Source organism: Topomyia yanbarensis, chromosome 2 (genome assembly GCF_030247195.1).
Source record: "Topomyia yanbarensis strain Yona2022 chromosome 2, ASM3024719v1, whole genome shotgun sequence".
Lineage (NCBI taxonomy): Eukaryota > Metazoa > Arthropoda > Insecta > Diptera > Culicidae > Topomyia > Topomyia yanbarensis.
This window is the reverse complement of record NC_080671.1, coordinates 93,448,636-93,475,837: the sequence shown is the minus strand read 5'-3', so window position 1 is coordinate 93,475,837 and position 27,202 is coordinate 93,448,636. Positions and strand designations below refer to the sequence as shown.

General features: G+C 35.4%; 2 protein-coding genes across 4 annotated transcripts in view; one reads left to right on the top strand and one right to left on the bottom strand.

The window, feature by feature from the left end:
• Positions 1-574: 574 nt before the first annotated feature.
• The window catches only part of LOC131678837 (mitogen-activated protein kinase 1), a 301,065-nt gene continuing 274,437 nt past the window's right edge, over positions 575-27,202 (bottom strand). For all 3 annotated transcript variants that reach the window (XM_058959234.1, XM_058959233.1, XM_058959235.1), the window contains exons 6-8: positions 12,983-13,099; positions 12,538-12,894; positions 575-11,516 (exon numbers count right to left, since the gene is read on the bottom strand). In XM_058959234.1, coding sequence (XP_058815217.1) covers positions 11,388-11,516; positions 12,538-12,894; positions 12,983-13,099 — 603 coding nt within the window. In that variant the 3' untranslated portion in view covers positions 575-11,387. The remainder of the gene's footprint in view (positions 11,517-12,537; positions 12,895-12,982; positions 13,100-27,202) is intronic.
• On the top strand, positions 7,468-8,009 carry LOC131679587 (uncharacterized protein K02A2.6-like). Its single transcript, XM_058960327.1, has 2 exons — positions 7,468-7,687; positions 7,732-8,009. The coding sequence occupies exons 1-2, from the start codon at positions 7,468-7,470 to the stop codon at positions 8,007-8,009; spliced, it is 498 nt and encodes a 165-aa protein (XP_058816310.1).

Here is a 27,202-nt window from a genome sequence, read left to right as displayed (position 1 = left end):
GAATCTGGTACATTTTTCGGAAAAAAATGGTTAATTTAACTCGGCATTAAGTTGTTTGGTCCTTAAATCAAGCTAGAAATATAAAGCACGAGATGATTTTTCAGAAGCCATTTGCTCCACATGAGCATATTGCCTTATGAAATGTTTTGACGTAAGGGCCAGTACCAGTACCTTATTTAAGACGAACGAGGAAAACAGACCGAAATGGTCTATTAAACAAATATGAAAAAAATCATCCCAGGCCAGTCCAATTAGTGAGAGAGTCCATGCCTAGTTACCAAACAGTTGCTGTTTTGAGTTTTTGTCGACAGGTCTCACGAACACTAATGCAGTTTCTTGGTTTGAAAATAATACCATTTGCTTTTTCCGTTTTTGTTTATTATTTTCTACCAGCTAGTGATGTAGTATTTGTGTCATGTGCCGTGTACGTACATAAGCCGTAGAAATTATATAGCAGGTATCGGTGTAGTTTCATCCAAACGTGGGACGAGTAAGTTTGATAAATTAAAATATATAAAGTGGTCTCGTTTTAGCAGGAATATTTCGGATGCAAAGTTTGTCCAAACCACTATAGTCTCACTTAATCATGTACCTTGTAATTCATATTTCTTTTTGAACAGATTTTCATTTTGTTTTTATTCCTATCTGTAACAGATACATAATATGTGTGTATATTAATCCTTACCACATTTTTAGTTTTTTGTAGTATTCTAACGTTTTCTTCATTGTTGACGGTAGTTGAATTCAAAATCCTAATATTAGGATGCTGTGTACGCTGTCTTGTATCTTTTTCGAAGGGAAAAACTGGAAGAGTGGATCGAATGACGCCATTCATCCTACAGAAAACAGTTCTCATACAAGATGATAAAGGTTTTTTTTAAAGCTTGTATTATGTAACCTATCGGGTTTCTCTGATTCTGCAACTCTGTGAATAACGTTGTTTCATTATTTATCATACAATTTAATTTTTTTATTATTGTTGATTAGAGATGACATGCATTACTTTGTGATAAAACAATTGATGAAATACAGACAGACTGATATTTATTATAATAATCGCTAACACATTGTAACACACGCGAATTAACAATCAGAGAAAACATGCATGACCCGACCTTTACAATGTGCTCCGAATGCCACTGATAATTTTAAAATGCTGTAACATTTTAGCATGGATGCCAGAGGACAGAAGTTCAATGGACCACAACCTCGTTATGAATTTTCAATGCCTAAGTTGAGCTATACCCTAAAAATCTATTGTTAAATTTATTATTAACACTTTTTTTCAGAACGATGTTTCCCAATGTAGATATCTGTGCAAAGAGATCTAAATGTTTTAGATCCGTTTAGAGAACTGTGCTTCTCTAGGTGATGGATCTTTTGTTTCTGATTCAGTAATTACTCATAATCACTTACAGTCAGTTTAGCTTGTATGTAAGAGAGTATTTTTTACATATTTGTTCATTTAATGCAACGTGATGCTTTTACTAAGCTTAGAGACGAACACTAGCATTCCAAAGTTTACACCGCTCTGGGACAAAGCATTGATTGAACTTGTTATTTTGAATGTTTACTGATCTACTCGATTGTAAGCATGTTTTCGTGAATTGTTCGTTATTATCCGTTAGTCGTATGGTCACTGCACGAAGAATTCGTTTATTTCTGATAGTTTCATTATTCATTCAAAAATTTAATAATATTTAAATGCGTTTTTTCACATGTGATTTCGGTTTCAACTATTTTTTTCTCAAGAGATAAGTACATCTGCCGGTGCCTTAAGAGTACATATTAGATTTGTTACAAGCATCAATTAGTTCTTTTTACATTTTAACCCTATCTAATCAATCTAATTCTAGTTTCATTTATATCAACATCATAGATTAGATTTATCACCTATTTCATTGTAAATGTGAATTAGTGAATACCACTGGATATACATTCTGCGAGATTGATTAACAATTCTTCTCGTCGGAGGGTGTAAAATTTGGAATTAGATGTTTTCCAGAAAATACGGGGGTATTTTTGCGTTTTCTCTGCCTCAAAGGTCATTCTGTCTTTCTCATAAACTATGCATTACTGTTCAGATGAATAATATAGTAGTGCAGTTCTTCGTCACAAATATCACGTTCTTTACTCATATGTACACGTTTTTTCCAATTAAAACGTTGTTTTATTGATCAAGTTGATATTCGCTCTTTCTAAGACTCCCGTATTGAATCGACTATTGTAAAGTAACGATCTTTAGAAACAGTTTTCGATTTATGCGAAAAACAAAAGTTTACAACTAGTAAACTGTTCACACTGAGACGTACATAATTACATGATTGTGCAACGATAGTCTGTTAAATGTGCAGAAAAGCAAAAGAGACCGGATGAAACACCAAGAACGATAATGTTGTTATTCGATGCACGACAACTATACATTACTGAAACTTTGACGCAGACACTTACATAGTCAAATTGGGGTGCCGTCAAATATGGGTACCGATGTGTTCTGTTGTTTACATTACATTCAATATTACAGTAAATAAAGAAAAAAGGGTAATCAAGATAGAATTCGTGTTTTTAACAAACTACAGCTAAGATTGCTCTTCTCTGGTTGAATCATCGTCACGCTAGGTTAAAATTTAACTAATAATTCAAAATGTTTGAACTGGGGGTATATACCACATCTTGAAACGAAAGGTTACATACAAGCTTGTATGAAAAAGTCGTGTCGACTTGGTTGCATAATATGGCCCCTGTTTATGCATATTTCGGATTGCGTGACGCTCTTTTTCTAACATATTTTTCATATCTCTACTTTTGTACCATGCACTCCGTAGAGTGTATAGTTTATGCAAAATGATTCTCACCGCTAGGGTTGCCACCCCTTCGGATTTGACCCGGAGACTCCGGTTTTCAGGAGCGATCTCCGGGTTTTACATCAATTTCTCTAGGTTTGGTGGGAAGAAGCATAATTTAATTTTTTTTTAAATTAATTGATTCTTTGCAAAATATTTAAAAAGTCTAAGTTAACTATTACTCTGGTTCAGATTTATTTTGCCCGACTAACCCTTCGTTTCAAGGTATCGAAGATGAATTCACCAAATATTGCTGATTTCTTTCACAAAGCAATGAAAATGGAAAACAAATCAAATTTACTACAAATTAAGGAAAGTAATATTGCGCTATATGCTACAATTAAAATGTAGCATCCCACTAAGTCAAAATGGTGTAAAAAAGTTATTTTGCTGCAATTTTACCAAATCACTTCACTGTTAGTGGTGCTTATCACCAGCTGAACCAAGGTATGGAGTTCTTCCCGTGTTGTTGCTCCTGTAGCGACCCTTAACTGTTGGCTAGGGAGGTGAGTTTTGCCCCTTTTTTGTGACCTCTGGTGATGAATAACCGACACCGCTTCCCATGTGATGCAGCAGCCCTGCCCCTTTTGCTCTCCTTTTCTTGTTTTGAGGGAGAGCTATGCTCGTTCGACTTATCCTCCACAGCGAGAGTAGGTGGTGCTTTTGTAGTCTTGGCACGTAGTCGGGGAAGCGAAATACTACACCGGATTAAACCGACAAAACCGTTCTCAAACGTGAAAATTTTACAGCTTTACTGTAACGTAGTAATAGTGATTAATGTGCTCTAAAATGTCGAGCATTCGCTTTGATTCCTATCTCCGTCTAGTTCCATTCAAAATCCTCCACCTCCCCAGGTCAGTGAAAATATCCGGGTCAAAGCCTCTCCAGAGGAGGCAACCTTACTCACCGCTATTCTGAACCATGCACAATTAGTTCTAAAATTTGTTCAATATCGTTCCAGGTTCCAACACATGAACCAAGCTTTTTCTCCCTAGTTAAACGCAAATGACCGTTGCCGTTGCAGCCAATGAAAACCAAAAGAGAACGCGACCGTTGTCCCGGCCGGTCGGAAAGATTTTAACACCTAACCAACCCACGTTCGGCACATTTTTTTTTCAATTCTAATAATGGCTATCTTAACCACCATTTCGAGATCACTCATCGAAGTATTGAACTACAACCAGCACATTGAAAAATTTACTATTTTATCGCATGGCGACCATGGCGACAATGTCTCAAATCCGTCCATCCCATGTCACTTATTGGACGTCGTCCAACGTAGAATCGTCATCATCCAACTGATGTCAAACTTCACCTTGAAGGGAAATTCCGGAGAAAACCAGTATTGGTCGAACACAGTTCAAAGAATTTAACATGAGAAAACAAGTGATACTGCAAGGAACCTCTGATCTGGCACCATGAGTTCCCCCCGGAGCATCCTGTGATGATGTTGCTAATCCGGCACCAAAATCTGGGACCCACCCGGATAGAATTTTACAATAGCATTTACCCTACAAACAATCATAAAACAATAAATATTATAGTTATTACTGTTTCAACATTGTTCGATGCTAAGTTCTCACAGTAGATTTACAATAAAATTCCATGTAACAATAAATTTCACTGTTCAGCAAAAATCTGATATAGTGCATTCACATTAAATTTTAATGTTTTCGAGAAAACAATGTATGATGAAAAATTGATTTTTTTAATGTTGAGATGCATAACCACCCCCCTTTTTCACTGTAAAAGTCTATTTTATATTGAAATTTACTGTAAAAACGTTAAAGTTAAAAGTTATTGTAGCATAACACTAAAACTTACTGTAAATTATTGTAAAATTACTGTACTGTCACAGTGAAAATCATGGTTTTGTTACTGTACATTTCTATTCGGGCACGCACTGATCTTTGTCGGTAGAAAAGAGTTTGTCTTGCTTTATAAGAAAATCCATTTTTATATTGCATATTTTGATCCCAGGCCTCAGCGTCACCTGCACAAAAACACTTTCAATATAGCAGCTTCAAGTTTGTTTATAAAGACCGAAGACATTTATATTTGATAACTTTGATTTTAACAAATTTTCATAAAATTTCTGACAAATCCTCTGTTCCCGTAACAGGTGCTCAGAAAGAAAGTCAGATATACAATGTAATTGATATTGTTGAGGTCAACCCTATCTCGGTGCATTATTTACTACTCCATTAGGTTCTTCACTGAAACAGTTAACCTCACTTTTCTTGACAGTTCGCTTGTACTGTTTACATGGACTTAGAAAAATTTGTGGACGACGAGATTCGCTCGAAGCAAATCGTAAAGTACATGTAAACAGTACAAGCGAACTGTCAAAAATGAACACTCAGTTCAATTGTGACGTCACCGTAAAGTATTCAATTCGGCACTAGGCTCTAACCCGGTCAAACCATTCGGAATTTGATTCGGAATCCTGAATGAAGTCAGTATGGATTCCAAATCAAATGCAACAACCGATTCTGAGTCGGAATCGGTTGTTGCATTTGATTCGGAATCCATAATGACTCCATTCAGAAATCCGAACCGGTTCCGGAATGAGTTTAACTGGGAACCCGGTCAAACCATTCGGAATTTGATTCGGAATCCTGAATGAAGTTAGTATGGATTCCAAATCAAATGCAACAACCGATTCTGAGTCGGAATCGGTTGTTGCATTTGATTTGGAATCCATGATGACTCCATTCAGAAATCCGAACCGGTTCCGGAATGAGTTTAACTGGGAACTTGGCGGTATAGCTGTCAATGTGTCATGCGGGATAACCGCATCAATGAATTATTATTTTTGAGGTTGTCAGTTTCAGTTTGTTTTCATTCTATATAAAGTTGTACCGTGCTTTTAATGTGTTTGATAAATATAGTCTGGGGTGGAATTGCGCATCTCGAAATGAAAGGTTCATTGTATGCAAGCTTGTATGAAAAAGTTGATTCGAAATGGTAGTGAGGTGAACGGACAAAATGGTGTTGACCCCCCGAGACTGTTAAATCAACGGCAGCAGTTGAATCGGAAGGTTAATCTCGCACCGGCGGCTCACCAGGAGCAGCAAATTTTCGTCCCCATTGTGACTACACACCAGCAGCAGCAGCCGTTCATTCCCGTTTCTGTAGCTCAGCAGCAACTGTTTTCAAACATTTCGCCCAACCAATCACAACCCCAGATCAGTAATAACATTATCATACAAATAATGCAGATGATGCTACAGACTAGCGACGCTGAATCCCTCTGGATATATCCAGCGTCTTTACTACAGACGATTGCCCAAAGCCAACTCCAACACTAACAGCTGATGGCACAGTGGCAGCAACAGTCTGACGAGCATCACCAACAGTTTTTCCGTGCTATTGCATTGTCAACAAACGTGTGCCACCAAACCCGGAACGGATCCTTGACTCCTTGGACAGCCACATCTAGGAATTCTGGTACGAGATCGAGAGTAATGCCACTTTCGCAGTATGGTACTCTAGATATGACGATCTTTTCGAGAAGGATGCTGCTAGGCTGGCTGACAAGGCAAAAATTCATCTCCTAATGCAAAAGTTGGGTTTAGCAGAGCATGGCAGGTACGTTAATTTCATTTTATCAAAGTTTCTCAAGCATTTTATTTTCGCACAGACAGTTAACAAGCTCAAGAGCCTATTTGGAGCGAAAGAGTCGATTATCGGTCTTCGATAGCGATGTCTGAAAATCGCGAAGAATCCCGCTGAGGATCATGTGGCGTTTGCGTACAGTGGAAACAAGGCTTGTATGGAAAGTTCACAGAAGCAGAGTTAAAAATATTCAAATTCATTGAATGAAAATTGATCATATTCAGCCGCATTCATTTTCAATATTCAGTGACGCAGCTGAAAACGTCAAAAGAACAAACCGCCCCTTCATCCATGCAGATTTTCATTCGTCTCCGATTATTACACGAAGGTCGCTTCGAATCAAACGCATCAAAGTAGGCCCTGGCACAATGTAAGCGATGATGATTGTTTCACATGCTTTACCGGCTTTTCAAAACATTTTCCTATAGATAATTGAATACTTTACGCTGACGTCACAAATGAACTGAGTGTTCATTTTGGACAGTTCGCTTGTACTGTTTACATGAACTTAGAAATATTCTTTAAGATTTTCTTCGAGCGAATCTAGTCGTCCACAAATTTTTCTAAGTCCATGTAAACAGTACAAGCAAACTGTCAAGAAAAGTGAGGTTAACTGTGCCAGTAAAGAACCTAATTAGGGAAATGAAAATATTGTACGATATTCAACTGAATGAATAACATGGATATTTGAATGAATATTTTTTCCATTCACCGCGAGTCGGTTCATTTTCAGCCGTCAAAAAAGAGCTACGATTATTTTTAACTCTACACAGAAGAGCAATTCAAGTGTTTGGTGCACGTGTGTGATCTGAAATAGCGTAGTTGGTAAATCGATTATCTTGTACGCAGATCAGCTGCGTTCGATTCCCAACCCCGCACATAGGATTAGAAATTTTTCTTAAAAGATTTTTCTAAACCCCTATAATCAAAAAAACCTAAAGTGAAGTTAGAGCTAAAAAAAAGTGTTAGATCCGTCTTCAGCCCGAAAAGCCCGGTTGCGTACGCGATGTATGAGGCCGTTGACCAGGAACTCGACCCACTGGAAAAGTTTAACATCATTACCCCGGTCGAATATTCGGAGTGGGCTGCTCCGATCGTCGTTGTCCGTAAAGCCAATGGTTCCATTCTAATTTGTGGAGACTATTCCCCGGGGCTGAACGCTGCACTCCAACCAAATCAGTATCCACTTTGCCTGCCGGACGACATCTTCGCCAAGCTGGCTAGCTGTACGGTGTTCACCCAGATCGATTTGTTCGACTCTTTCTTGCAGGTGGAAATGGATGGACAGTACCGAAAGTTTACCATACGCATCGTGACCCCTACTCCTACAACCACCTCCTGCCGGGTGTGAAGATCGCACTTGGTGCGTTGAAGCAGCTCATCGATACAATGCTAGCCGTCCTGCAGTGCACCTGTGGCCACCTCGATGACATCATCGTCGGTGGAAAAACTGAAGAATACCACGATCGCAATTTACGGGCAGTTCTAAAACGAATTCAAGATTTCGGGTTCACCGTTCGAGTCGAGAAGTGCACCTTAAGCAAGTAGCAAGTGCAGTAAGCGGGTCATATTGTCGACAGTCGCGGATTACGTCCAGATCCGGCCAAAATCGAAGTGATATCCAAGCTCCACCCTCCCTTCGGACTGCGGTAATTTTTTTGGGGCCATCAACTACTATGGCAAGTTTGTTCCCAATATGCGCAAGTTACGATATCCGCTCAACAAGGACGATGCGAAGTTCCAGTGGACCGAGAAATGCCAGAGAGCGGTCGAGAACTTCAAACAAATACTCTCCTCGGATCTACCTTTCACACATGATCCGAAGCGGAAGGTCATTATCTCTGCCGACGCTTCTTCCGTTGGCCTCAGGGTCGGATAAGCACAATCAAAATCGTCCAACATGCTTCCAGAGCACTCACGAAAACTGAACAAGCCTATAGCCAGCCGATTTAACTATCGTTTTCGCCGTGACGAAGTTTCACAAAATACTCTTCGGACGGCACTTTCGTTTGAAAACCGACCACCAACCTTTGCTCAGATCGGTAGTATCTCATACAGTTAAAGTTTTGCCTCTCAATTTCAGCACGGTTGGCCGCTAGCAGACCGCTTCTTGGCAGCGCGTCCACGAGGATTAACCGGTCCAATCGAAGGCGAGTATCATCTGATCGCCGTTGATTTCTTCTCCAAGTGGCCAGAGATCATCCAAACGTTCCGCATAACCTTGGTGGCAACCATCCACATTCTCGGTGTGATGTTTGCTTGGCTGGGTATGCCTGTTATACTAGTCGCAGATGTTTGCGCCTCAAACAATGTCGAACACCTCACAACGGCTCCGTTTCATCCACAATCAAATGACCAAGCAGAACGATTTGTTCAAACATTGAAAATGGCTGTTTAAAAAAATCGAGAGAGGAGAGGACCGGTACAGCAAGCGCTAGACATATTCTTGTTAACGTGCCCAACCGGGTGCCGCCAGACCAAAAGACGCTATCCGTGGTCATATTTGGTCGTAAAATAGGCACCGAGCTACTGCGTCTCCCAACGGTACGAACTCCCACCATCAGAAGACCACGCACAACCGAGATTCTTCAGCCGGAACGATTCCGTTTACGCTAAGATTTATGGTCGTGACTCTGGAGTAACCTAGCTGCTGACTCGATATCGAAGCAACTTGCCAAGCAAGCCACCTCTCGTCAGCATGCGTTACCGCGGGTGTCTAGAATCTACCAAGTGTATCTTCTGACACGCCAGCACCGTCATTTGTTGCGAGCGGATCTGCATTATCGCCTGTCTTCAGTCGCCGAGCATACCTTGCTAGGTTCAACAACGGCCCTTGTGTTGTCTACACCACTGCATGAAGTCTCGGCTTTCCTATTAACGTCATCGACATCAATAACATCAACCTCCACCGAATTCGATACCGCCATCGCACGTCAAGTCACGTTATATCGTAGTTCAATCTTTCAAAGGCGGCAGATAGGTCGGTGTAATGGTATTAGATACGTCAGATTAGTCGCGTTAGTTCAAAATCCTCCAGACGTGAATCCAAGTTTATCGTTGTTCTGTAATTACCAGCCCGAGAGAGCGTTCAATGAAGTTATTCCACGATAGTGATTGATGTCTCGCTTTTTATGGACTGGAAACATGTTCGCGGATTTCCAGCAAGATGGTGAATTGTCACTAACAACAGTCGCTCGGAAAATGTGAACTAGCTGTATCACCAAAACGTCAATGTGCCTATTCAGAAGCACCGAAAGGAATACGTCGGGTCCGGGATTGAAAGATGATTTAAACCGAGAAGAAGCTCTGGTAAGCTTCATTTTATCGTCATTGATAGTGCCCACATTTTGGCCTACGAAAAAAAGTCCAATAATGCCACCGCACCGGTATACCATATTTTAGTGAAATGTCTATAAAAGAATATTAAAAATGTCTGAAAGGCTGTGGATGGTTATGCGAACTTCAATTACATTAGGACATTACTATACAAGTAGTAGAATACAATTTAGAAGAAATGTATCATGTTCGAATACAGTCATTTTAGTGTTTAATTTGAATAGTGGTTGAGAAACAAAACGGTACTCTTATACGGTTCACTTTACGCATTTTTTATTGAGGAAATATTTCAATGATACTTTGGATCCAGCTTGAACACGAACCCTTCTAACTACAACTGAGTAGCTGCTTAATCCGATCTACTTGTAGAGTAAGTAACTTGAAAAAAGTGTTTCCTATATCGTACAATAGAGAGAAAAAAATCTCAATCAATAGAGATTACCCAATTCAAACGTCTCTTCATACACCCCAACCTGTTAGCTGCCTGTTGTAGTAAATGGCAATGTACACAAATAATGAGATTATGGAAAAGATTCGCTCTATAAAAAGTTTTCATAGTCTCCAGTTAATTTAAACATCCCATCAACGCAAACAAGTTGTTCGCACAAAACAAATTTACAGTTTCCATCAATTAACTTCATTGTAAGTAATTATGACGTATTGAATCACCCGAGATATTTTTTTTTGTACATGAAAGGATCGAAGAAATACACCTTTCAAACATTTCATAAACAATGGAGCACGCTAGCATTAAAGGTTCATAATTTATTGAATTAGTGCATCTGCATTTCTTTGAATTAGATTGTTTGAGTTTAATTGAACAGTTTCCTTAGAAGATGCAAATGGAAATTTTCGATTTCTGCACGATAGATGAGAAGTTTTTCCCCTCACAACTGGGCACTAATGTTCAAAATAAGAATCCTTAGTTTACGTACATTTTATACAATTTGTTATTATGTTATCTTTTTTCTTTGTTTACCTATATTTACTTTTTTCTTGAAAATCTAACGTAAAAATTTCCTACGGGGTACTTCCTCCCAACAAAACAGGTTTCTAAATAATTCGCTTAAATAAATTGGATACAGTTTGCTCTTTGCAATGAGCAAAACCTTTGCTCGGGATCAATACAATCCTCTACATTTCGATTCTATCGGGCTTTCCCCCTAAATCAATTGATCTAAAATTAACCGAAAGAAATCATCATTACACTAATAATTTGCAGTTTTTCCAGATTTCATTTAAAAACTTACATAAAATTACAAATTTCATAACCAGCTAGGCTACTTATGGGTAGGTGTTTAGTATGTTTATGCTTTGCTTACCACCATCAGGTAGGGTAGACGAAACGAAAGATTGCTCTTGTATTAGAATGATCATAATGCAACACTTTGCACGTTTTCATGTTGGAGCGTATGCGCGCAAACTCATGCGGATTCCAGTAGAAAGTAGACCGGAAAAGGGGAAGGGAAAAGTATCCACAGCACCAAATGCCGCCGGGGATAATTTTCTTGACGGGACACACCGTTACTGACCGGTGTACACAAATGATGTAAGAAAATGCTACTCTAGGTGCGACCGAAAGCCAGGAAATTACATCGCATCCGGATGATTATCATTGTGGTTGAATCGTAGCGTTTCCTCGAAGATTAATCGCTTCAGTGTCTCCTTCGGAAGATCGTCCAGCTCCATCGCGATGCGGAATGGTTCCTCAGCGACGGGCTGCAAAGAAGCAAGAGATACGAGTGAAAAGTGAGGACACAAACATGATTAATGATTTTTCCAATGAAGCCAAAACCCCGTCCGCCATCTGCTGATGAATATGGTAAAACAATAGCTATTTTTCATCAGGAGCACGAACGTTGCTAACTAACACGGAATAATAATGTTTGAAGTACCCGGCTACTTAATAATGTAAACGGTCGCCATCTTTCGACAGGGAACAGTACGTTTCGTTAGTTTTAATTTAGTGTTTGAATACTTAACGAGCCATCGAATTAGATGAATTGATTCTGCACAATGGCAATTTGCTGGACCAAAATGTTACAAATATTGGTTTGCCTCTCTAAAAGGAAGGGGCATGGCTCTTATTTAGGGATATGGAAAAACGTCGGAAATTGGATCAGGGTATTACGCAAATTAATCTTCTACCCTCCCTTCAGCTTAAGAATGCAATAAAAAACAGTCTCAATTTTACATAACGTTAGCGTGCAGTTGTGAGCTGCCCCAATGTAATCGGCAATCGAAAATCGCAGCATCTGTCCGCTATGATTATCATGGTGGAAATGGCGTAATCAGCTGCTCTCAAAAGACTCTGGCAGACGCCATCCGCGCAAAACGCAATAGTAGAGAAAATCCTTGGTAATACATTTCGTTGCAGAACTGAACCTGCTACATCGACAACCTTGCAGTTGATTCTGATGAGTACATGACAATAACCGGACTAGTGCTACGCTCCTATTTACTTTGAGTACCTGTCTTGTTCGGCGCTCGAACATATGACCGCTGTTCATGTCCCTTGTCCTTCAATCTACTACATCTAGACCAGACCGCACAGATTGCAACATGGACCAAATCAGTGCAATATTTTCCGCTCGATAAAAGAGACAGAATCTGTTATTGCTGGTTTAAATAGCTTCATGTAATACCACCGCCAGCGTAGCTGGAATGAGACTGGTGACAGAGCGTAAACTGGCAAGCAGCTCCTAGTACCATATACCAATCAGAGTGACGTTTATTTTACCTCATCAGCGGGATCGTAGTACTGCTCAAGGTACGGATGCGCCAGGGCTTCCTCCACCGAGATTCGGTTGTGTGGATTAAACGTCAGCATCTTGCCGAGCAGGTCCAGTGCGTTCGGGTCGGCATTGGGGAACAGTCGGGACCACGGTACTTTCGGCTTGTACGGCAACGACTGCAGATAGCTGCGGGCTTTCTCGTTGATTATGCACTCCAGATCCTCCTGGGAGGGCGAACCGAGCACACCGAGGATGTGGTTCAGCTGATCCAGGTAGTGCTTGCCGGGGAAGATTGGCCGGTTGCTGAGCATCTCAGCCAGGATGCAGCCCACGGACCATATGTCGATGGATTTGGTGTAACCCTGAGTTGGGAGAAAGAACAAAAAAAAAACATCTGTAAACTATACATCTCGGAAACAAGTAAACGATAGCTTTGGGACGAGAACGAACCTTAGAGTTCAGCATAATTTCGGGCGCTCGGTACCATCTGGTGGCAACGTACTCCGTCAGGAAGCCAGTGTGGTCGTGCTCTGGATCTGCCACTCGTGCTAGGCCAAAATCACAAATCTGCAAACAGTGAATGTGAGATATATTTGTGAACTGATTATAACCGACATATCATTGGCTGTGATAACGATAGGTGTAATTACTCGTGCATTGCTGGAATAAACGGGTTTATCAGAGCGTAAACAACAGTGTTTAGGTTGGCTGGTAAGCGTGGGATGACTAATAACATAGCTAAATAATAATGTAATCACTGCATTTCAATCGGATTATGGCAGGGTGTAAGCATTCGTATTAAATCATTTAGGGGTGCTAGAGTACCTATATTATTTGGATCAAAAATATATTTACGCATACTATTAAATGACAAATTTAATTAATTATTTCTGTTGTGAACTTCTTAGTGCTAAAATGACTACTTTAAAAAGAAATGCTACCTCTGCCGACAGTAAAGGGTAGCACTAATATTCTTTTATTTTCTTCCGCGATCCATGATCAGTACTGTACCTTGGGATTAACGAATGTTGTACATTACAAAAGTCACTTTAATAAAAATTAAGCAAATAAGGAGTTGTACGTACATTGCAGGTTGGTTTGCAACTCCAAAGCATTATTGATTTCTGTGCAATTTCAGCTGCTCCTGATCAACATTTCACGGAGTTGCAACCAGGCTAATAACACAACCCCAAGCTCAAAAAACGTAAGAAATACTCTCGAAGGGGAGTGGCATAAAGTCATTTGGCATAAGGTCATTTGACATAATGGAAATTTGACATAACGGTTATTTGGCATAGTGGTCATTTGGCATAATTTGGAGAATTGATCACACTGAAGGTCATTTGACATAATGGACATTTGGCATAACGGTTATTTGGCATAATGGTCATTTGGCATAATTTTGAGAATTGATTATAGTGAAGGTCATTTGGAATAACGGACATGTGGCATAACGGTCATTTAGCATAATGGTCATTTGGCATAATTTGGAAAATTGATCACACTGAAGGTCATTTGGCATAACATACATTTGGCATATCGGTCATTTGGCATAACGAACATTTGGCATAATGGACATTTGGCAAAATTTTGTTAAGTGATCTCACTGAAAGTCATTTGGCATACGAATGTGTAGTTTATCTGGTGAATGACCCATAAGTTTAAAGCTGCACTAAGCAATAATAATAATGTGTTGTTATCTATTACCTAATATTGATTATATTTCGAGTGAATTTTTAACATTTTATAACTAATTTTGCCTTCTTTTAAGATCTTTTGAGTTTCATTTTTGAAATTTTTGTGCTTGTTCATTCTTGCAATTATGGATTCTTTGCTATCACATACGTTTTAGTATAGTATTGTGTAGAACAGCGATCCACCCGACGTGGCTATTATTATTATGATCGCCAGTATTTTTATTAATTGGTAAAGAAGAATAATTTTATTAGCTTTGGTTCAGGTTCAATTTTAGTACTATTAGTAAACCAACTCATTTAAAGTCCTTCAGCAGTAGCATGGCTTAAAATTATGCCGAATTCCCTGACTTCCCGTACAGTCTTAAATAATGTGTTTCGCTGTATACCGTTATGCCAAATGTCCATTAGCCAAATGACCTTCAGTGTAATCAATTCTCAAAATTATGCCGAATGACCATTATGCCAAATAACCGTTATGCCAAATGTCCGTTAAACTAAATGACCTTATGCCAAATGATGTTATGCCAATTGACCCAGACCCCTCTCGAAGGGCTGTGCTTTAGCGTATTTTAAACAGCTATTAATAGAAATAGATTCCAGAGCTTTTTTTTGTTCGAGAGTGTCCTCTACTGGAGCTGTAGAGCTAAGTTCTCGGAAGGGCTCCCTGTCACAATCACACACCACAATTACAGACGAGATAGGCAATGGCTCCCACTAAAACACTGCTTTAGGCCAATGGTAGCGGGCCGTGATTCTGAATGTGATATTTATTGTACGGTTCAGGTATGTGCGGGCGTAGGGACTTCGCGATCGCGTGTATTACCGCGAAGGGCTGGAGCATTTGTACGTTAACGTGTTCGATCGCGTGTGCGTTTGTATGTCGCGTGTGCTAACGTGTAGGTAACTTCGCGTGTATAAATTCTATATTAAAACTGTTTGCTATTCGCATATTCGTGTATGTTCTAGAATGATCGCGCGCGGACCATGAATCTGATACCAGAGGTGGGTAAGAAAACCAACCGGTACGAACAGTCACTGGTATGGTGCTCAAAGTCTCAACACGTGTAAACGAGCGATCCACATCGTGTGCGGTTTTGATTTCGTTCACACGGTAAACGAAATGACAACCTCGACCGAGTGTCGGTTTTGAAAACCAAACCGAGTCACTCAGCACCGTTTACATGTGTGCACGATTTTCAACTCGTGTTAATGTATTCTAAACAGCGGTATCGGTTCGGCTTTAGAAAACCGAACCTGGTTTTTTCTGTACGCGGTGCTTCGGTTGAAAGAAGAGGCAGTAAATTCATGTGCAGTGCTGCCGAATAAACAACTGAACAACTGAATTGAATAAGGTTAGTTGTTGAGAGTCGATGGGGCAATATCGAAATGTTAGGTTCTGGGCGATTGTTTACGTTTCACAATTGATGTTCTGTACCATATTAAAAACCAAGATAACGGACACGAAATTCAAAATGGCTATCTTTCTTGGCGAATAATCGTATGAAACCGATAAATGTAGATATGTTTGATTCGGGAAAGTCGTTGATGTTAATGTAACAATGTTGAAATTGAAATTAATGACTTCAAAGAAATCAATAAAAACAATGAAATCAATACAATCAATGCGATCAATGCAATCAATGCGATCAATCAAATCAATCAAATCAATCAAATCAATCAAATCAATCAAATCAATCAAATCAATCAAATCAATCAAATCAATCAAATCAATCAAATCAATCAAATCAATCAAATCAATCAAATCAATCAAATCAATCAAATCAATCAAATCAATCAAATCAATCAAATCAATCAAATCAATCAAATCAATCAAATCAATCAAATCAATCAAATCAATCAAATCAATCAAATCAATCAAATCAATCAAATCAATCAAATCAATCAAATCAATCAAATCAATCAAATCAATCAAATCAATCAAATCAATCAAATCAATCAAATCAATCAAATCAATCAAATCAATCAAATCAATCAAATCAATCAAATCAATCAAATCAATCAAATCAATCAAATCAATCAAATCAATCAAATCAATCAAATCAATCAAATCAATCAAATCAATCAAATCAATCAAATCAATCAAATCAATCAAATCAATCAAATCAATCAAATCAATCAAATCAATCAAATCAATCAAATCAATCAAATCAATCAAATCAATCAAATCAATCAAATCAATCAAATCAATCAAATCAATCAAATCAATCAAATCAATCAAATCAATCAAATCAATCAAATCAATCAAATCAATCAAATCAATCAAATCAATCAAATCAATCAAATCAATCAAATCAATCAAATCAATCAAATCAATCAAATCAATCAAATCAATCAAATCAATCAAATCAATCAAATCAATCAAATCAATCAAATCAATCAAATCAATCAAATCAATCAAATCAATCAAATCAATCAAATCAATCAAATCAATCAAATCAATCAAATCAATCAAATCAATCAAATCAATCAAATCAATCAAATCAATCAAATCAATCAAATCAATCAAATCAATCAAATCAATCAAATCAATCAAATCAATCAAATCAATCAAATCAATCAAATCAATCAAATCAATCAAATCAATCAAATCAATCAAATCAATCAAATCAATCAAATCAATCAAATCAATCAAATCAATCAAATCAATCAAATCAATCAAATCAATCAAATCAATCAAATCAATCAAATCAATCAAATCAATCAAATCAATCAAATCAATCAAATCAATCAAATCAATCAAATCAATCAAATCAATCAAATCAATCAAATCAATCAAATCAATCAAATCAATCAAATCAATCAAATCAATCAAATCAATCAAATCAATCAAATCAATCAAATCAATCAAATCAATCAAATCAATCAAATCAATCAAATCAATCAAATCAATCAAATCAATCAAATCAATCAAATCAATCAAATCAATCAAATCAATCAAATCAATCAAATCAATCAAATCAATCAAATCAATCAAATCAATCAAATCAATCAAATCAATCAAATCAATCAAATCAATCAAATCAATCAAATCAATCAAATCAATCAAATCAATCAAATCAATCAAATCAATCAAATCAATCAAATCAATCAAATCAATCAAATCAATCAAATCAATCAAATCAATCAAATCAATCAAATCAATCAAATCAATCAAATCAATCAAATCAATCAAATCAATCAAATCAATCAAATCAATCAAATCAATCAAATCAATCAAATCAATCAAATCAATCAAATCAATCAAATCAATCAAATCAATCAAATCAATCAAATCAATCAAATCAATCAAATCAATCAAATCAATCAAATCAATCAAATCAATCAAATCAATCAAATCAATCAAATCAATCAAATCAATCAAATCAATCAAATCAATCAAATCAATCAAATCAATCAAATCAATCAAATCAATCAAATCAATCAAATCAATCAAATCAATCAAATCAATCAAATCAATCAAATCAATCAAATCAATCAAATCAATCAAATCAATCAAATCAATCAAATCAATCAAATCAATCAAATCAATCAAATCAATCAAATCAATCAAATCAATCAAATCAATCAAATCAATCAAATCAATCAAATCAATCAAATCAATCAAATCAATCAAATCAATCAAATCAATCAAATCAATCAAATCAATCAAATCAATCAAATCAATCAAATCAATCAAATCAATCAAATCAATCAAATCAATCAAATCAATCAAATCAATCAAATCAATCAAATCAATCAAATCAATCAAATCAATCAAATCAATCAAATCAATCAAATCAATCAAATCAATCAAATCAATCAAATCAATCAAATCAATCAAATCAATCAAATCAATCAAATCAATCAAATCAATCAAATCAATCAAATCAATCAAATCAATCAAATCAATCAAATCAATCAAATCAATCAAATCAATCAAATCAATCAAATCAATCAAATCAATCAAATCAATCAAATCAATCAAATCAATCAAATCAATCAAATCAATCAAATCAATCAAATCAATCAAATCAATCAAATCAATCAAATCAATCAAATCAATCAAATCAATCAAATCAATCAAATCAATCAAATCAATCAAATCAATCAAATCAATCAAATCAATCAAATCAATCAAATCAATCAAATCAATCAAATCAATCAAATCAATCAAATCAATCAAATCAATCAAATCAATCAAATCAATCAAATCAATCAAATCAATCAAATCAATCAAATCAATCAAATCAATCAAATCAATCAAATCAATCAAATCAATCAAATCAATCAAATCAATCAAATCAATCAAATCAATCAAATCAATCAAATCAATCAAATCAATCAAATCAATCAAATCAATCAAATCAATCAAATCAATCAAATCAATCAAATCAATCAAATCAATCAAATCAATCAAATCAATCAAATCAATCAAATCAATCAAATCAATCAAATCAATCAAATCAATCAAATCAATCAAATCAATCAAATCAATCAAATCAATCAAATCAATCAAATCAATCAAATCAATCAAATCAATCAAATCAATCAAATCAATCAAATCAATCAAATCAATCAAATCAATCAAATCAATCAAATCAATCAAATCAATCAAATCAATCAAATCAATCAAATCAATCAAATCAATCAAATCAATCAAATCAATCAAATCAATCAAATCAATCAAATCAATCAAATCAATCAAATCAATCAAATCAATCAAATCAATCAAATCAATCAAATCAATCAAATCAATCAAATCAATCAAATCAATCAAATCAATCAAATCAATCAAATCAATCAAATCAATCAAATCAATCAAATCAATCAAATCAATCAAATCAATCAAATCAATCAAATCAATCAAATCAATCAAATCAATCAAATCAATCAAATCAATCAAATCAATCAAATCAATCAAATCAATCAAATCAATCAAATCAATCAGATCAATCAAATCAATCAGATCAATCAAATCAATCAGATCAATCAAATCAATCAGATCAATCAAATCAATCAGATCAATCAAATCAATCAAATCAATCAAATCAATCAAATCAATCAAATCAATCAAATCAATCAAATCAATCAAATCAATCAAATCAATCAAATCAATCAAATCAATCAAATCAATCAAATCAATCAAATCAATCAAATCAATCAAATCAATCAAATCAATCAAATCAATCAAATCAATCAAATCAATCAAATCAATCAAATCAATCAAATCAATCAAATCAATCAAATCAATCAATCAAATCAATCAAATCAATCAAATCAATCAAATCAATCAAATCAATCAAATCAATCAAATCAATCAAATCAATCAAATCAATCAAATCAATCAAATCAATCAAATCAATCAAATCAATCAAATCAATCAAATCAATCAAATCAATCAAATCAATCAAATCAATCAAATCAATCAAATCAATCAAATCAATCAAATCAATCAAATCAATCAAATCAATCAAATCAATCAAATCAATCAAATCAATCAAATCAATCAAATCAATCAAATCAATCAAATCAATCAAATCAATCAAATCAATCAAATCAATCAAATCAATCAAATCAATCAAATCAATCAAATCAATCAAATCAATCAAATCAATCAAATCAATCAAATCAATCAAATCAATCAAATCAATCAAATCAATCAAATCAATCAAATCAATCAAATCAATCAAATCAATCAAATCAATCAAATCAATCAAATCAATCATATCAATCAAATCTCAAATCAAATCAAACCAATCAAATCATTGAGATCAATGAAAACAATTAAACCTAAAAATATGCAATATTTGAAATTCCAAGGTACTTTCAAACTTTCAAAGGAATCCCGAAGATGGATGATTAAATCTAAGGTGATCGATGTAAAAAGAAATCTTTATTTATTTTAAGTTACATGTTTTGTTATATTTATGCAGTTCCACATGTTATTAAAAATTAATGAAACATGTCTATTTCCGTTCAAAAAGGTCTCTGTTAAGTTTTACAAATAAAATGTTCGACAAATTTTTATCGTTCAGCTTTAATCTTCTGTCTGTTAAGATTAGGGACAGCGAACTAAAAGAACGCTCCACTGACACTTGCGTACATGGAACGGCCAATGACACCTGAGCCAAGGCGTACAGCTCAGGCTCACATTTTTTAAACCTTCCCAATAAATGAGGACGTTCTGGTTCTGCTGACCATATCTTTTAAAATGACACCCAAATTGATGGTGGTTCTCACTATTTTGTGGTAACCGGAAGTCGCCATCTTGGATTCCAAATGGCGCCAATGGTCAATTTTCGGTGTCTGCTGACCATATCCTTTCAAATGACACCCATATTGATGGTGGTTCTCACTATTTTGTGGTAACCGGACGGAAGTCGCCCTCTTGGATTTCAAAATGGCGCTAATGGTCAATTTTCGGTGTCTGCTGACCATATCTTTTAAAATGACACCCATATTGATGGTGGTTCTCACTATCTTGTGGTAACCGGAAGTCGCCATCTTGGATTCCAAATGGCGCTAATGGTCAATTTTCGGTGCCTGCTGACCATATCCTTTCAAATGACACCCATATTGATGATGGTTCTCACTATCTTGTGGTAACCGGAAGTCGCCATCTTGGATTCCAAATGGCGCTAATGGTCAATTTTCGGTGTCTGCTGACCATATCCTTTCAAATGACACCCATATTGATGGTGGTTTTCACTATTTTGTGGTAACCGGAAGTCGCCATCTTGGATTTCAAAATGGCGGTAATGGTCAATTTTCGGTGTCCTGACCATATCCTTTCAAATGACACCCATATTGATAGTGGTTCTCACTATCTTGTGGTAACCGGAAGTCGCCATCTTGGATTCCAAACGGCGCTAATGGTCAATTTTCGGTGCCTGCTGACCATATCCTTTCAAATGACACCCATATTGATGATGGTTCTCACTATCTTGTGGTAACCGGAAGTCGCCATCTTGGATTCCAAATGGCGCTAATGGTCAATTTTCGGTGTCTGCTGACCATATCCTTTCAAATGACACCCATATTGATGGTGGTTTTCACTATTTTGTGGTAACCGGAAGTCGCCATCTTGGATTTCAAAATGGCGGTAATGGTCAATTTTCGGTGTCCTGACCATATCCTTTCAAATGACACCCATATTGATGATGGTTCTCACTATTTTGTGGTAACCGGAAGTCGCCATCTTGGATTTCAAAATGGCGCTAATGGTAAATTTTCGGTGTCTGCTGACCATATCTTTTAAAATGACACCCATATTGATGGTGGTTTTCACTATTTTGTGGTAACCGGAAGTCGCCATCTTGGATTTTAAAATGGAGGTAATGGTCAATTTTCGGTGTCTGCTGACCTATACGGATCCAAAATCTTACGATTTTTGTTCACAAGTCCGAATAAGAAATATTCTGAACACCTGTTATGAACCTATGTATTATTTTCGTACCGCAAAAATGGGTTAATATTCTATACCATTCTTGCTCTGAAAATTTTGTCGAACAATTTTTGCGCTAAATGATATTTGACCCGCTTTTGCCTGAAGTTTTGATAAATATACAATTTCGGATCTAAGGGAATATTTTAACCCATTTTTGCTCTGAACAAAATTTTAATCCACTCTTGCTCTCAGTCTCTCATATAAAAATAGCGAAGGCTAATAAACTTCCTTTTACTTTCGATTTTTGGGCAGTTCCCCATACCAAACATACCCATATTGCAAAGTTCCTGATGATAAATCATCATGAAAATGCCGTAATATTGAGTTAAGGTAAGTCATTTATTTTCTTCCAAAATGACGAGGAACATTTTTGTTGTACATGGAAGATGTCTCAGAACAATTTTTCAATTACCGAAAAAATACCTGACATTATATCTAAAATAAATATGCACAGAATTTCTAATAAAAATTCTGGCAGCACTAGCATAGCCGATAAACATCAACCCGAATACACAACCGCAACACAGCCGAAGTTTGGTTTCGGTATTCTCGTGTTTCGTTCCATACTCGTGCACCGGTAAACGAAAATCAAAACCAAACCACGGTGCTGTGTAAACGAAACTCGGTTTGGTTTTCGTGTCTCGTTGAAACACAACCAGCGGTAAGACCGCACACGATGTAAAGGAAACACAAAATCGTGTGAAAATTTGGTTTACCGCACCGGTACTAAACCGGTTTTTTCCCACCTCTGAATATCAGGTACCCTAACACGAGGCGTTATTATTGGCATTACTGCGCAGAAATGTCACTTTTAATGATCGTGTAAGGACACCTTTCAAGGTAGACACCTTACTTCATTTTCCAGGCTGGTGTTTACTTTTACTTCTTGTAAGTACAAAATCGCCACGATGATAAGGAATACGATTCCCTGGCACTACATTTTCTTACAACGTGCGATCTGCTTCTATCTTGAGTGCAAAGTATGCTCGACGTGCTGGAATCATACAGATCTACACCCTGACGAAACCTAAATATACAGTTACTATCAATCATTATCATTCCACGACTTGAAGTGTTAGCTCCTGTTAGGTTGAAACTGATCACTAAACAAGTCTGATTGAAAATGGTCTGAGCGTATCTCTAGTTTTCGTAGCACCTGCACCCCGCTGATTTCTCCAGCACTTCCGGAGACCAACAAATTCTAATCCATTGCATACATTCGATACACCGAATCAATTAAATTACTAACATCCTGTTATGTGCTTACTCACCGATCGGCATCGTGTTATAACTTAAAAATGGTTGTGAACAACTCCCACTTTGGGCACTTCGACAAGAATGAATTTCACATTTCCGGCCCATATTGTTTGTTTTGGTTTGCATGAGATTAAAAAGACCGTAACGTTTTCGGGTGGGTGCGGAAATTAACTAACGCATTTAGCTCTGTGTCGAAATCTCTTCTCTAACGCCACCGATTTGTAATCGAAATCGATCGTTTTTTCTACGAGTGATGAAAATTCATCTCGTGTTTCGTCTTATTTGTCTGTGATACCGGGCTGGTGCAACTGACACTGAAAATCTTTCTTGAGTGGGGCTAGATCACACGATGAATAATTTATGAGACTAGAAATCTTACCCTTTGCATCGCCGCATCTGTGCACCAGCGTCGCGAAAAGTCAAGATCACTTTTCTCAACTATTCTTCGAGAAAAAAAAAAATTAAAATAGGTCACGATTCAATCAAATATAAATAAACCTCGTATTGAAAATATTTTTTGTGTTTTCATAAAACTAGTTCACGCAAAAAAAGATGACATTATACTAAAATGTTTAGTAGGTGGTTGTGTCTGAATATGTTTAATATTTTTGTGATTTTAATTCATAACTCGATGAAACATTGATTTGTTTTAATTTTATTGACTAAAACAGTCAAGAATTTAACGACGTGCAACGATTTTCGTAAATTCTCGTCGTGTTATCGTGATATTTTAGTCTTGAGCTTACCGTTGGATTTTTACACAGAGTCATGCATCTTATAGTTTTCAAAGGAATAACAGGGTTACAGGTCCTAATAATGTCTTTGTATCTAATGCTCGTGCCTGTGAGACTGATTGCTAGCAGTTGTACACATTAGCTCACATAGAAATTTCAAAACCAAAAAGCAGAGCGAATAATCCATGAATAATAGTCTGAGTTCCTTGTAATTGTTTACGTAAGTATAATAAGATTATGTGGAAAATTAATTACTTCATGAATTACATCATGAACAGTTTCACGAGCTCGACTGGTGAATCGTGTGTAGCATATTAGGAATTAAGAATCGGTTAAAAAATCAATGAATAATACACTGCGTTCCAGTGAAATTGATTACGTGCAAAGATTAGGATCAGGCACATAATCGTAAACTTCAGGCACATATATCTTGAAAGTGGAAGTTTTTTTTAATTTGTGGACCATTTCACGCACACGAATAGTTAATTGAAACTTATATGCTCACAATCATAACCAGTTGACGAAGCAAGAATGGATCTTTGAATTATATAACGAGTGTCGTGTAATGGTTTTCGAGAAAATATCAAGATTATTTTAATTTTGTAATCCAATTGACGACCACTAATACCAAATAATGACCAAGATGTGATAAATCATGAATCAGTTAACGTCGTATATTCGGTCCATAGACTATGTTCCTAGATTTGTGGATAAAATTATAAGTCAACAATTTTGGAGTTCGCGAATTTTCGGCGCGGGAAAAATGCAACGGCGGCGCGCCGCCGGTCTACTGTTCGGCGTCGGCGTACGTTAAAAATTACCGGCGGCGGCGGCGTGGCGCAGCGGCGCACAGGTCTACTTCCGGTTACCACAAAATAGTGAGAACCACCATCAATATGGGTGTCATTTGAAAGGATATGGTCAGCAGACACCGAAAATTGATCATTGGCGCCATTTGGAATCCAAGATGGCGACTTCCGGTTACCACAAAATAGTGAGAACCACCATCAATTTGGGTGTCATTTTAAAAGATATGGTCAGCAGAACCAGAACGTCCTCATTTATTGGGAAGGTTTAAAAAATGTGAGCCTGAGCTGTACGCCTTGGCTCAGGTGGCATTGGCCGTTCCATGTACGCAAGTGTCAGTGGAGCGTTCTTTTAGTTCGCTGTCCCTAATCTTAACAGACAGAAGATTAAAGCTGAACGATAAAAATTTGTCGAACATTTTATTTGTAAAACTTAACAGAGACCTTTTTGAACGGAAATAGACATGTTTCATTAATTTTTAATAACATGTGGAACTGCATAAATATAACAAAACATGTAACTTAAAATAAATAAAGATTTCTTTTTACATCGATCACCTTAGATTTAATCATCCATCTTCGGGATTCCTTTGAAAGTTTGAAAGTACCTTGGAATTTCAAATATTGCATATTTTTAGGTTTAATTGTTTTCATTGATCTCAATGATTTGATTGGTTTGATTTGATTTGAGATTTGATTGATTTGATTGATTTGATTGATTTGATTGATTTGATTGATTTGATTGATTTGATTGATTTGATTGATTTGATTGATTTGATTGATTTGATTGATTTGATTGATTTGATTGATTTGATTGATTTGATTGATTTGATTGATTTGATTGATTTGATTGATTTGATTGATTTGATTGATTTGATTGATTTGATTGATTTGATTGATTTGATTGATTTGATTGATTTGATTGATTTGATTGATTTGATTGATTTGATTGATTTGATTGATTTGATTGATTTGATTGATTTGATTGATTTGATTGATTTGATTGATTTGATTGATTTGATTGATTTGATTGATTTGATTGATTTGATTGATTTGATTGATTTGATTTATTTGATTTATTTGATTGATTTGATTGATTTGATTGATTTGATTGATTTGATTGATTTGATTGATTTGATTGATTTGATTGATTTGATTGATTTGATTGATTTGATTGATTTGATTGATTTGATTGATTTGATTGATTTGATTGATTTGATTGATTTGATTGATTTGATTGATTTGATTGATTTGATTGATTTGATTGATTTGATTGATTTGATTGATTTGATTGATTTGATTGATTTGATTGATTTGATTGATTTGATTGATTTGATTGATTTGATTGATTTGATTGATTTGATTGATTTGATTGATTTGATTGATTTGATTGATTTGATTGATTTGATTGATTTGATTGATTTGATTGATTTGATTGATTTGATTGATTTGATTGATTTGATTGATTTGATTGATTGATTTGATTGATTTGATTGATTTGATTGATTTGATTGATTTGATTGATTTGATTGATTTGATTGATTTGATTGATTTGATTGATTTGATTGATTTGATTGATTTGATTGATCTGATTGATTTGATTGATTTGATTGATTTGATTGATTTGATTGATTTGATTGATTTGATTGATTTGATTGATTTGATTGATTTGATTGATTTGATTGATTTGATTGATTTGATTGATTTGATTGATTTGATTGATTTGATTGATTTGATTGATTTGATTGATTTGATTGATTTGATTGATTTGATTGATTTGATTGATTTGATTGATTTGATTGATTTGATTGATTTGATTGATTTGATTGATTTGATTGATTTGATTGATTTGATTGATTTGATTGATTTGATTGATTTGATTGATTTGATTGATTTGATTGATTTGATTGATTTGATTGATTTGATTGATTTGATTGATTTGATTGATTTGATTGATTTGATTGATTTGATTGATTTGATTGATTTGATTGATTTGATTGATTTGATTGATTTGATTGATTTGATTGATTTGATTGATTTGATTGATTTGATTGATTTGATTGATTTGATTGATTTGATTGATTTGATTGATTTGATTGATTTGATTGATTTGATTGATTTGATTGATTTGATTGATTTGATTGATTTGATTGATTTGATTGATTTGATTGATTTGATTGATTTGATTGATTTGATTGATTTGATTGATTTGATTGATTTGATTGATTTGATTGATTTGATTGATTTGATTGATTTGATTGATTTGATTGATTTGATTGATTTGATTGATTTGATTGATTTGATTGATTTGATTGATTTGATTGATTTGATTGATTTGATTGATTTGATTGATTTGATTGATTTGATTGATTTGATTGATTTGATTGATTTGATTGATTTGATTGATTTGATTGATTTGATTGATTTGATTGATTTGATTGATTTGATTGATTTGATTGATTTGATTGATTTGATTGATTTGATTGATTTGATTGATTTGATTGATTTGATTGATTTGATTGATTTGATTGATTTGATTGATTTGATTGATTTGATTGATTTGATTGATTTGATTGATTTGATTGATTTGATTGATTTGATTGATTTGATTGATTTGATTGATTTGATTGATTTGATTGATTTGATTGATTTGATTGATTTGATTGATTTGATTGATTTGATTGATTTGATTGATTTGATTGATTTGATTGATTTGATTGATTTGATTG